The sequence below is a fragment of the Dermacentor andersoni genome, chromosome 6, assembly GCF_023375885.2.
Source record: "Dermacentor andersoni chromosome 6, qqDerAnde1_hic_scaffold, whole genome shotgun sequence".
Classification (NCBI taxonomy): Eukaryota; Metazoa; Arthropoda; class Arachnida; order Ixodida; family Ixodidae; genus Dermacentor; species Dermacentor andersoni.
This window is the reverse complement of record NC_092819.1, coordinates 115,432,924-115,446,754: the sequence shown is the minus strand read 5'-3', so window position 1 is coordinate 115,446,754 and position 13,831 is coordinate 115,432,924. Positions and strand designations below refer to the sequence as shown.

General features: G+C 45.4%; 1 protein-coding gene across 2 annotated transcripts in view; it reads right to left on the bottom strand.

Annotated features, from left to right (window-relative positions):
• The window catches only part of LOC126522268 (decapping and exoribonuclease protein-like), a 54,064-nt gene extending 45,318 nt beyond the window's left edge, over positions 1-8,746 (bottom strand). Inside the window, exon 1 of one of the 2 annotated variants that reach the window (XM_050170989.3) lies at positions 8,259-8,746. In XM_050170989.3, the coding sequence (XP_050026946.1) occupies positions 8,259-8,665 (407 nt within the window). In that variant the 5' untranslated portion in view covers positions 8,666-8,746. The remainder of the gene's footprint in view (positions 1-8,258) is intronic. The other variant, XM_050170987.3, reaches the window with a different exon arrangement.
• Positions 8,747-13,831: the final 5,085 nt, after the last annotated feature.

Genomic DNA, 13,831 nt, shown 5'->3' with positions numbered 1-13,831 from the left:
TGATATCTTGACAAGTACTCGTACAACTGTTAACATAAAGAAAGATGAGTTCAGTGAGATGGGTTCAGCAACATTAGAGATGGGTTTTATCTGACACAAGATTTATTTATACGGACAACTGAACCATGCAGGATACTGTTGTGCAAATGCAAAATACATTGCCTTGACACATACGCGTGCTTTAGTTTCAGTGCACTAAATTTGTGAAAGTTGCCAATCTTTAGTTGTCCAATGAGGCGTTGGTTCGTCTCATGACATTACACTGTGCCCTTGACAGACACAGCGGTGTTATGATAATGTTGCACCAAGTTTGTTCCGCCAACGTCGTCTAGCTAAACGCTAGTGAGCTGGACGGTATTTGGTGGAAACTGGTGTTTGCAGCACAGCGATTACTTCCCTACGACAAAAAAGAAAAGAAAATGCTCCACAATGCAAAGAGCTACATAACGCACGCTTACTACAGTGAACTACGCACCCATGACCACAATTGCCATATTAAAGAAAGAACATTAGCTGCGCATCTTGTCATGATCGGCTCAAACCTCAATGGCTCAAACAATAATAATAATATAGCAATAAATTGAAATTACGTCAAATAAAAGCACAATAAAATTGTTACATCACATAAACAGCATAATTTTTATTAATAGCGAGAAACTACATCACAAAGTACATTCTGTCTATTTATCGAACGAGGTTGAATCCAGCAACCATCGACGACGTCCTCTTCCTTTGCTCTTTTTATTTTGCCAAATAAAAATTTGCAGGATTGACTGAGCACATAATATATTTGGAAGCGGCAAAGGTGTCATATTATGCTTATTAGTAATCGTACAAGCCAAAACTGCAAACTAACATAAGAGTGGTTGCAGGAGAAGTTGCATTGAAAGATTGTTCTTATAGCTTGAAAAAATCAGCACTGATTAAAACTGAAAAAGGTAATGCCCTCAAGATAATTATGCTGTACATCTGATAAAATGCTGCAAGAAATGTTTACTGTAAGAAATGCCCCTTAAAATATGCAAAAGATACGCAATCTGCCCAGTCGAAGTAGAACAAATGCACACAATTGATAAAGGTAAAGCGCTCAGTGAGCATGCGAATAAATTTTGTTAAAGTCTTTGTGTTTGGCTAAACAGGGTAGTTTACTCTCCCTAAAAGAGCTTTAAAATCACTGAATATTGATAGGATGAAGCACAAGTGTCAAAACTGAATTACGCAATTTGCTTTTATGGGTAAACATGGGTAAACCGTTAGCGGATCATCAGAAGTGCAATTTCTAGTGCACCACCATATATTATGCATAATCTGTAGTTCCACAATCCATCAGGTTTTCTTCTTATTAATAGCCTCAATTTAATGTAAAGTTGTCCACAACTATCAGTTTACATTAGATACTACCTATCTCCACCTTTGCATTCAGAATAAGTTACAATGTGTATTACAAGGCAACATATCATGGCTTTTCACGGTTTCCATGCACATGTTATTTAATATTGTGTAACGTTTCAATGTGTTGTTAATTTGAATGCATCCCCGCACCCTTGGGAAGACCTTCAGGGAAATCAACAATATATACCTTCCACTTATTCTGGTTGAAAAAGTCGTTATACACAAACGGTGACGACAAAATAAATGCTATGTCTTTCTTTATGCCCATATTACGCTGTTGTTTCTAGCATAAGATTGACATCTCGCTCTGAAGTTAATAAATAATTTCCTTATGCATACTTTGTATTCATCCAAGGGTTTCTGAAACAAGTATTTATATGAGGTAAGACTGTAGGAAGAAACTACACTGAAAAAAAAAAAATGAGGAGCGATCAACTTGATTGATGTAAAAAAAATCCAACAGCATTCGTCAATACCTTTTCTTCCTTTGTGCTACCGTTCTGCAGCCTTGGAGTACCAGCGACCACTACCGCTGCTTGTGACTTCACTAAGCTACTATCTTTAGTAGAACCCAATCACTGTCCTGTGTTGCTGAAGTGTCATTAGCAAGTTTCTATCGCCAGTGTTTTCCTATAGTCAGTAAGTCATTATAGCTGTTCCTTCTTTCCAGCCGGTCTGTTAGCAGGTGAAAGGTGGGGAGAATGAAATACCCCTAAACGCCACCTGCTACACATGACAGGTGGAGATTGACACCTACGCCAGTCAGTTTCCGACTTCTAGCACTGCATGCTCCCAGGTTAAAGCAAAAACGCCATTGAAACTATAGGTATATGAAAGGCGTAGCAGACGAACTAATTTTTTTTCAGTGCGACAGCATTACTTGCCTCATTGAGCAAAAAGATGCGCATGTGTATGTGTGTGTAGCAACATTTGGTGGTACCAAAAACGATGGCGGATGGGCAGGCTCTCTGCTGCCCAGAGGAGTTTCTGCCTGCCAAAGAGGCTACCCACTTGCCAGTAGGCTGCCTAACTGCTTGACTGCCAGCCAGAACATTAGGACGAGGACGCATGATTTGGAGAACGGCCCGTCACCAGCCGGCCACAGAAGGCGGGAGGGGGGGGGGAGGCGTCGGCGGCACCGCGGCACTGCCCACTGGCCAGGAGGCTATATGCCTGCCTGCCAGAAGATTGTAGCGAGGATGCATTATTTGGAGACGAGGTGCAGCCTGTCACTGGTGGGCGAGGGGGTGCAGCACGAGGCTGCACGGCGGCAGCTATGTAGGGCCACTGTTGTTGTCTTGCTCAAAAGACAAATGCGGGACAAGAAACTGCAGGTTTATGAGCCAAGAATAAAATTAAATTCATTATGTTAATGAACTTAAGAAAATTAGTAAAATAAACTTGCAGCCATAAAGAGTAATGCTTTCACATTCACACACGCCAGCAACCTTAAGTGTCCCCACAAACCTTTTATTTCGCTTCAGTCAGTGTTGTAATCGTGGGCCTCCCATGGAAAACATTTTGCAGTGGATTCTACAGTTATGTTGGCCAAGCCACAACATTTACAAGAAGAAACCTACATTATGAATTTGTTTTTATACCGACGTGATAGAGAAACAAAAACGCAGTGCTAAAAGGTTAAAAAAATAAGCACTCCTGTTGCTTTATTAGTTCGAACCGGAACAGAATGGTGCTCGGGAATCAAACCCAGAACAAAACCCGAAATGCTTAAAACCGAACCCAAACTGAACCCGAAAAAATTCCAATTTGACACCCTGGACTCCGCATATTAAGTTTGCAGAAACGGAAGAGCTATGTAACAGCATGATCAACGAAGAAGTTGCTCAGCGAGAGGCTTTCGAAAGACACACAGAGATGGAGCGAACAATGACCAACGGACTCGTGGACGTAAACGCTGACTCCAACATCCGCAGTGAGGTCGGTGAAGGAACGGTTATGCAGCAGGCAGCAGAATGTGCGATTTCTGATTGCTAACATGTTTATTTGCCTTGTTTGACGCATTATATAAAGTGACTTTTGCTTAGATACGTGGATTTATTGGAGACATACGTATATTTAAATATCTCGCTGTGACGTTTTCTGTATACATGCCGTGAACTTTGTTTCCAGTGACACTTTTTTACCATTTATGAAGTTGTATCTTTGCATTTCTAATGTATATATTTTACAGAAATCCTGCATTCTATATGCGCTCTCTGTTGGTACTATAATTTCGGTGCTACTACTCACAATACATGACCACAGTGACAGGTGCTACTGTGAAATACATTGGAACGAAGGACCGCGTAATTGAGATATTTCCCTGATCACTGCATCTGCAAGAAATCTAAACAAGATTCTTGAACAAAGTTTCATCAAAATTACTTGTCCTCAACTTGTTCATTTCATGGCCTTTACATATTTCATATCATATTTCATATCATATTTCTTGTTTTTAACTGATATAGTTCTGAAGTCTGTGTGATATTTCCTTTACATATTAAATAGACAAAAACATGGAAACACTGATATCAGTTATTTCTGGCACAATTTTTGGGACATACGAATATATTCTCTTATGAAAAAATATGTATTTTACTTGTCTTGACAGTGTGTAGCATTCAAGAATTCATTTGCAGCATCCTCTTTGGAAATGGCAATGCGGTTATTATTCATGTATTTAACCCTCAACAAATTCTATAATGAGATTGAGCTGCAATGCAGCCTCCCCACCCCCTGTTCCCCCGTACGAATTTTCTGGCTACGCCACTGGCAGCAGGCTCAGGGTGATGATGCTAAAGTGGCTGCTGCGAGATGTCCAGCTGTCCAGATGCGCACCGACCTCGTGCCGACCAACGTCTACTTGCAGCGAATGAGGATGAGGAATTCGGGGCAATTCGAGATTGTGCGAGAAATCATTCATCGCCTGACCAGGCTCGACTGCGAATCCTGCAAGTCTTCTTTACCGTAGCAGCCAGTCGTGGCAAGACGTTCGTGTTGCGCACCATCATGGCATTTACAAACGCTACTTCCAAAGTGGAAAACGGGATGTGACATCAACTCCTTCCTTGCCTGTCCGCTCGAACCGCTCGAGATTTGAATGAGTCGCAACCATGTACCAATGAAGGGAATACAATCTTCTCTACTTTTTTTTCATCATCACGATGCCCGGCTTCATTGTTGTTTCCTGATTCTTGCCATGAAGACCCTCATCACTTCGTCGAGATCACTGCACAAGCCGCCTTCACTCACATCTGGCGAGAATACGGACAGGGGTCTCAGATTGAGCGACGCCAATTCCTTCCACTGCATCTTCAAAGACGTGAAGTGTACCATCATCGATGAGATCAGTGTGATATCGACAGACATGCTCGTGCTGATTGATTGGCAACTTTGCACCATCTCCCTGAAGTACACGAAACCTTTCAGCATGAGCACCAGAAAGAGTGCGCACAGCTCAAGAGGCACAAGTAATAAGACGAATTTTGTCTGGATGGAATCGGTTTTCGCAAGGCGCCGCAGCGTCACCTGGCCAAGACCTACGGCAGCTTCTGCCAGTCAGGGCAGCTGAGCTGTACAGGCGATCTAAATTGCACCAAAGTATCTTCAATACAGAAAGTATGCCATGGCATAACCCTCCTACTTCCAGCTCAACGATGTGGGCCAGAGTGACGAGCAGTTTGAGACCATACTTACCACTATCAGGGAGGCGAGGGGGCTCGCTTCGTAAGAGGTACCTCTTGTGGAAAGAAACTTTGTGACCACCGAAGAAGCCCCGCAGAAGCGCCTGCCCGGAGTGCGCCTCTTCTACACGAACAAAGAAGCTTACGCCTATAACATCATGACCGCCGAAGCCTGTACCGAATACGCAATACACTGCTCGGCTGCAGGCATTTGTGGCCACAGGTCCGACAAGGAGTATGTGCACGCCAAAGCCAAAGCCACCACCATGTCCAAAGTCAACATGGGCAACTTGAACAAGATGTTCCTGTGCATGGGGAAGCCCTACATGGTCATACGCAACACAGATGTGTCCAAGTCTCTTCAATAGCAGTGTGCGGGTCCTCAGGCACGTGCAAAGGGACACCAACAACGACCCGCTGCGCTTATAGGTTGAGTTTCCCACAGTTGTGGAAGCATCAGCCCTGCTGAATGGAGGAAGCTACCAAGTGAACGATCCTGACATCTGCAGTAATTGGGTTCCCATCGAACTCATCACCATTGGCTGCCACTTGAAGGGAAAGGGGCTGGGACATGTAACCTTCAGGTGCAAGCCATTCCCCGTGGTCCAGGTGAACAAAATAACGATTTTAAGTCCCAAGGTGGCATCTACATTTTGGTTGTGGTCCATTACTCAGAAACACAAATCCAGAAGCTCCTGTACGTCACTCTTCGCAGGGTTACCACCATCGACACGTATCTGACGAACAAGGACATGACCATCGCTTTTATCCTGTCAACGACAACTCAGATCACGCTTTTGCCGATGAATTCAGGGGATTCTGCAAGCATTGTGTCCGCACCATCAGTACCGAGTGCAACAACATGCTGGCCGAGTACTTTGTCACCATCGGCTGTGTCAACGTGCGTTCCCTCAGTGCACACTGCGCAGGCGTTGCCAAGGATTACGTTGTCAGAAACTACCACACTGTGTTTCACCTAGACACAGATAGACCCGAAGTTCCCCTGCGAAGTGGGTGAGTATTGCTACAACAGCACGGCCAAGCAGACCGACAACCAAACTGCCGGTGTGGCCATTTACGTTAAACGCGAAGTGCAGGCAGAGGACGCCTTGCTCGTCCAACAGGTCTACGAGTATGAGGAAAATTTGTGCTGTGCCGCTAGGTACTGTGCGGGTCGTGTGTGTTACATCGCGCCCCGAATCGGCGACAGGCAGCAGCAGATCTTGTTTTGAGAGAGCTGCAGCCCTGGATTAGAAGGGAGTCGTTGATACTTGTCGGAGGTTTCAATCAGAACGTCCGGGTATCCAGAGATTTTCCACAGATGCTACAGGTGTGCGCTGGTTAGGAGATAGGAACTCCTGTAAATTCAATTTCAACCAACCGCAATACGTCTATAGATTTGGCCTTCTATAACCAGGACACGGTTAAACAAGTACTGTAGTTGCCATTTCACGGACCACAAGGCGATGCTTCTTGCAGTCAGATAGAAGAAGCTGGTTGAAGAATAGCAAGTACAAGAGAAAGAAGAATAAGGAATGTAAGAGGGATAAATGTAAGAATTGATGAATAGACAGGAGATGCCTACGTTGATGCTCTGGCGCTTTCTGGCCATAGCTGGTCCTTGCGCCATTAAACACCACACATCAATCACGTTCACGCTCATACGGGTCCAGGTGACATCACTCCGCTTAAACTGCTCCTGAAGAGAGTGGGAAACTTTCGCCCATGTATGTCACGCAAGAAGAGAAAATTGCACGAATTCGCAATGACTTCGACTATGATGAGTGAAAGTGCCAGTACGGTGCATGTGTGTGTGCGTAGCGAGTGAGATACACAGTGGGTGTTACCGTAGAAGGAATAGGGGTGAAGGCACTTTGTGTGTGCACAAACAGTGGAGTAATGTAGAATGTGAACATCACGCGTCAAAACAATGACAACAAAGTCGTACTGTGCACAAATAAATGAATGTTCTGCCATGAGAACTGTGTTATGTGACTCAAGAGCACGGCAAAAGAATGAGGATGTGATGCGAAAGCATCCTCCAAGTTTTTGTAAACCTCCTTGGCGTCCGTCAATGACCGAGAGCATGCGCTGCCGTGCAACATACAGCAAAGTGGTAAGAGCAAGAAGGGAGTGTACACGCTGAGTGCGAGCGCCACTACGAACGACTAAGTGCACATGTCGTGAAACAACCAACAAGAGAGAGCACATGTGCAGTGCGAGCGCTAGACATGACGAACGTGCACAAAAAGCGCGAGCACCAGAGAGAGTACGCGCAGCTGAAGAGCCACGAGCAATAATCCGAATTATGTCTGGACGGGGTTGCTTTTCGCAAGGCACTGCAGCGTCGCCTGGCTGAGGCTGCCTTGGCTATAACGCTTTCAGTCCAAATATGTGACTTCATCAGTTGGCTAACAAATCTATTGAAATTATATGATGGGCAGTATGCCATGAAATGGACTTACTTTCTCTAAATAATGGTAAACGGCCTTACTGTTTCTGTCCTGTGACATGTCAGTTGTCAACGTTTAATGCTTGAAAAAAATGATACCTTGGTACTGTATATAAGCAACGAGTGCCCTTGAAGTGAAGATGTCATTGAAAAGTATGAATGAGAAGCTTGCTGGGATTTCAGCAGTTGCGTCGTTTGGGTCCCTAACAGTCTTCTTGAGGCAGAACACCTGATGAATGGAGGAATGAGAAAAATGACGCATCGCAAACTCTAACGAGGCTCGACCAGCACAAGCAAGCGTGCAAAAAAAGCGCTTAAATGGATCAGAGTTTGTCTCCACAACACGACAGCTGGCACAACAACAACAAAAATGAAACAGCATCACTAAAAAGAGCAAGAATCACGAGGTTATCATTAATTACATCCGGCTAGACGCTTGCTATGAATTTTAGATTTTACAGATCTGAATCTGCAGAAGCAGCGTTCCAACGCAACCAACCAAGCAAGCACTGTAGCACGCAACAGGCCTTCAAACAGGCAGTTGTGGTGAAGTGCACGGGTGCGCCCAAGCTCAAAAGTAAAACATTCACAAATGTCGGTGGCCTACGAGATACGAGTACTGAAGTATACAGAAGCGAAAAGCAATGAGCCCGCAAGCAGGTCAGTTGCCATCCATGGCTATTACACACTCGGGATCACTTAGCACTCGGACGGGCAAACATGACACCCACCTCTTCGTTTCCAACGGTGGCGCCTGCTCGTCCGATGAACATATCCCCACCTTGTCTTTGTTGAGAATAACCCAGCGGAGTAGAGTTTCTCTACGTGCCACGCTCTCCCAATTTATGCGCACGGCCTTCTCGTATCCGGTGTTCAGATTCAGCATGGGACGCCACGGGATTCGCGCACGCAGGAACCTCTTTGCGACGGCACCATGGACGTACTGGTACTGTTCACCTTCTGCTTGCATAGTGAAGTGGCCGATCTCGCACGGCGCGCAGTATCTGGGACAGTCCCCATGCCGCGACGAAAGTGCGTCGCGCACGGTCATGGTCGCTACATGTTCACCGGCGGGAACAATATACAGCTCGTGGCACTGTGCGTCCACCGCCGAGCTGCAACAGCCTCCCGAGTCCATGCAGTTTCGTTATTTCTGAACCTCTACCTCAGAAAGTGCATCCAGGTGCATCCACACTAAAGTGTACTGCTATGCTCGGTGGGGCGAACGGTGCTTCCCTTTGAGGCGCCGCGTGTGGAAAAATTTTGCGAGGGCGCTGCGACTGAACTGGGTAGGGGTGGAGATGCGCTTCGCGGCATATTCAACGTAATTTAGCTGCTGGCGTTGAGACCGATTGCACGCGTAAGCTGCCATAATGGCGCTTTATTTCAACTGCAAATCAATACTGACGCCTTTTCGCAATGTATACATATTTGATGCATGTGTTGTATAACATGACCTCTTAAACTTTGCTGTACTTGTCAAGTGCGTCGTCTGCTAGCGAGCGCGCGTCCGTGGCGCGGATGCTGGCGTACACCCAGTTTTTCTCGCAGTCTGTGCAGTAAATTTTTTATGGTTTTACTAGCTTTGGTGCGCTCGCAATTCTTGTAGGCCCGTACCAAATGTAGTTTAAGCCAGGTGAACTGCTATTTTAACGCAGCACGGTTTTTTTTTTTTTTGCACAGAAGCCGCCTATCTTCAACATGAAGCTAGGAAAGACATTTTTATTGATATCGCGTCATTTTACGCCCTCTTCTTGTTCGTGGAACATAGATCAGGAACAATGATCAAAGAAAACAATATTATAGTCAAATAAACCCGGTTTATTGACTGCGTGGTGCGAAGAGATGCTGACGACCAATGCATTTCTAGGTAAATCTAAGGGTACATAGACATATATCAAAGACATGCATGTAAGGGAAAAATTATCAAATATTCCAAATGCACTGATTGAAAAAGTGAAAACTCCCGACCGGAAAAAGCGGGTTTTCTTTAAAAGCTCCGCACCAGCCCCAGGTGATCGATCCAGTCGACTTTCCGAGAAAAGGAATCAAGGCAATTATTGTACGTTAATATGAACAACAGTGTTAGGGAAAATATATTGCACATGTACTTAGACTGAATCGGGGAGACCGGGAAGTCTTTACCAATGTAATATATTTGTGCCTTGTCTGGCATCTCCTTCAATGCATAGGCCAGCAGGCGAAATGAAGCAGAAACAAAATAGCCTAATCGAATAGTATTTGCTACTCAGATCGTATTCAGTTTCAGAATTCCCAATTAAATATGACCGAATAGCCGTTTCCGTTCGAATGTAACGCATAACAGCTATTTTGAAGTCTCGAACGTGAGGGGCCGATGGAAGTGAGGACTCTTATTCCGAATGATTGTGCTGCTGGAGAGTCGTGGCTGCTGCGTAGAGGCCCACCAGTTGCTGAGAGAATTAACGTGCCACTCAGTACCGCTGAACAAGTTCACAGCTGTCATTCAATATAAAGGCCTCGTTTTTGCAGCTTGTAAATCTGCTAACTTGATTCAGGCAAGGATTTTTTTTATAGTATCACCATGTCTGCAGCCCATTAAAACTGTGTGCCCAATGTGGTACCACACTTACCTTCTTCAATGAACACAGCAGTAACGTGTATGTTAGGCATGCGGTTCCTTTAACGGATTCATATTATTGTTCTTAGGATAGTGCAATGGATAACTGAAAGTAGCCGTTTATAATACAGAAAAAAAAGCTGCTTAGTTGAGCGGAGGTACAGTTTCGAACGTCATTATTAAACTTAGTTATGAAATTTAAGATAAGCGCAACGTGTTTTTCTCAGAAATCTGGCTTGAGAATAATTTCTTTCATTTACACCCCTCAAAAATCGAAAGAATGCAGATACCTCCTTTTATTAGTATTTCTTAATTTAAAAAATTCTAGCGTTTTACGTCTTGCGATATGATTATGAAACACCCTGTTCAGTTCTCATCATCCGAGGTTCTTTAATGTGCACCTAAACCGAAGTACACGAGTGTTTTTCATTTCGTTTCCATCGAATTGAACCCGTGAGCTCGAGTTTAGCAGCGCAACGCCATATCTACTATGCAGCCACTAACTAGGCTACCGCGCCGCCTTTTTTTTTTTTTTTTCGTTGTTAAGCATGGACTGGACAAAAAATTTCCCATGGCTTACGGGTCAAAGATTAGCATATATATAGGCTACCTACAACTGTTCTCGGCGCCCGGGGTCCGACCACTATAAAATATTTCGCACCAATTACTACGCATTGTGTTACCCAAGGAACACGGAAACATTAATCAGATGTTGCACTGCAGTATTCTTCTCTTTTTTTTTTTTGTTGTATAAGAATACTGCTCATAAATCTGAGTACGGGGCGCGGGATAGGGCAGATATGTTTTCTTTGATGCGGCGAGCAGGAAGTTTACAAATGTTTTTCCGTCTGCTTTTCGCGCGCAAAGATACACACGAGAGATACAGGCTGCTTGAAGAACAAGAAAAATATTTCTTCTCTAAAGGGAACCATACAATAACATAGTATATTGACAATCGACACTGCGGCCACCGTGCATGCGCAATCACCGAGCGGCATTTGAAAAATAAAATAAAGAAAATTGTGAGCATTATATTACCCCTTCATCTTCTTCATCTAGCTGTATATATTCATCATCATGACCAGCATCATCTTCTTCAGCGCGCGAGCTGCGAAATAAACCGTTGAGGCTTAACAGCTCTCTCGCCAATATATAGAAAGGCATCTACTCCTAAGGCACCGTAAATGTAATATCCAAATATAACCACTATTTGAGCGGCCTGAACGCATATACCATCGCGCAAAGTAGTACGAATGGCCCTTCCGAAAAGTATCGCCAGCAGTTTCCAGCGGCGCGACCTTGATGCGGCCCAGGCCACTTCGATCGCAGCGCCGCCACAGTATTTTTCATCGTCGCGCGCCTTACTGCAAAGCATGCGCCGCTCCAGCCGAACGTGCCACTCAACCCTGCTCTAGTACAATCTAATCCACGCACACCTTTCTTCGGCGCGCGTCGACGCTTTCCGGCGCGTGGAAGTGGTTGGGGCATAAGGCAGCGCTGCAAGCGTGATCATCTAGTGTCCCTGTAGATCCATATACAGGAACGCTAACGGGTCCTAACAGGTCCGGCACAGCAGCGGCGCGCCGTCGTCAGAGGAGAACTTGGCACCTGGAGCTTTCATGTACTCATCAACACAGCATCATTCGGTACATTAGAGAGTTTTAGCCCAGCGGGTTTACGACCAGCGGAGCGGAGCGGGCGAGCGGAGACACGACTGCGCATGCGCACAACGCTGAGACTGCCAGCGGTTTTACGGAGCAGCGTTTACGCCCGCTGGAAAGCACTCCCCAGCGGAGGGTATACGCAGCGCGCGCGGGCGTGTATGGGAAATGCAAGATGGCAGCCGCGAACATGAACGCCGGCAGTTCTGCATCGACGACGGCGACTGCGGCGCTGACCCGTAAATTAGTACTCAGTATATTATTAACAAATAATGTACTGAGAACATGTAATGTATCTTTATTCAACATTTCTTGCATTATAAAAGCAAGCGTAATTCAAATTCATTTCTCAGTAAATCCTATTCGGACCACTAGGTGGGGAAGCAGAGCGCCCCGCTCGAGCGGGCGTGCGTCTATTTGTCGTACAAAAATCCCTCACGTGACCTCATCCTAGGTGCCTAGGGATAGCGTCGTTTAGGGATTTTTGAGAAGGCGCGATGCTGGCGCCGAGCGCCGTGGTGTGTTCGTTCTCTGGACCGCGCGTTGTTCAACATTGCTCATGTAATTTTACGTGCGTTGCTTGTGTGTTGGTTGTAGGTTCTGTGTTACTTGGCGGAAAGCCGTGAGTAGTGGCGGTGCGGCAATGCGGCTTTGGCCTCGATGAGCTCTGGCACTACAGAATCTGCGTTGTGTGACCCGTGCTTTCTTGAGAACCCGGCGGTGGTGACAATTGAAATATCGAAGTGGCCTAGCGCCTCGGCAGCGAAGTTCTGCGAACCGCGATGTGGCGTCGCCGTGTCCGACTTTGCTTAACGGACATCGAGGGATGTGCTGCTCGCTGCAAGTCATGTGAATGCAACTGCGTCGAGCGCCCACTGTTCAGCGCTGAATGTGTGTTTGGTGTGCTGTGCTTGAAACGAGTGGTGCAGCCGTGCAGCGGGGGTGGCGGAAGAGCAGAGTGGCTTAGGATTTGCGCGTTCACAGACATGTGCTCCCGTCTTGGTCTCATTAGCGGCTGTCGCGGGATTGTGGTGTGCTAGCTCCTTGGCTAGTAGGAAGTTTACGACGCTAACACACAGCATGTTCACGTTTTTCCGCGCTATATGTCATTTGCATGACGGCCGAGGTGAAAACGAGACATATAAAATTACTTTCTATTGTGGAAGTTCTGGAAGTCTTATTACGCAAGGAGTGCGAACTTAAACATAAACACATATGTGTGTCTAAAATTTTGAATTACCTATAATACCCTTTACGACTGATAAGTGGGCTACACGGCCTGTGTGAATCAGCTACCGTATGTTGCGACACTCTTAGGTGTGGTAGACTGATGCATGGTGCGCGTTTATTTCTCTACGGTTGTAAAAACCATTTGTTTATTCACTCAATACAAATGTACGGCTTCTTCGCCGCAGTACATTTTAGTTACGCGGTGAAGCATACTAAAAGTGGGAGGGGGCCACTATCAGCCAGCATAGTATGTCCACTTGAGGCATACTATGCTGCCATACTTGAGCATAGTATGACCTGAGAGGCGGCGGGTTCGCGAGCGTATGATTAAAGAACTCTTATTATGTCCAGTGACAGTGGCCCCTCTTCACTTTTAGTATGCTTCACCGTACATTGCTTAGGCTTCACCGCGATATATTAGTGTATTGCGAGAAAGATAATCCTAAAAAGCCTAATTATGCAAAGTTTCTATTGTAGCTTGCTACACCGCAATACAGGGGTGAAAATTAGCGTCATGCAGTAAAGCATACTAAGAGTGGAAAGGGCACATAGGTTTACACTGTGCTCATTATTTTCAATTGTGACCTAATTTGCAAGTGCATCTGTGCTCGTGGTAAGCTTCATTGACAATTCTTTGTACATCACAAATTCATATTGCAGGGAAGCTTACTAAAGCACATTCGCCATTATGGTACGTGTTATTCACCTTCAATGCAGGAGCACAATGCGGATTCTTGCCCCTGCTTTTTGCTGGACTGCACATGCTCATTGAGAATTGATTCATTGTTCATAAGTGCACTGGTATTTTACTCTA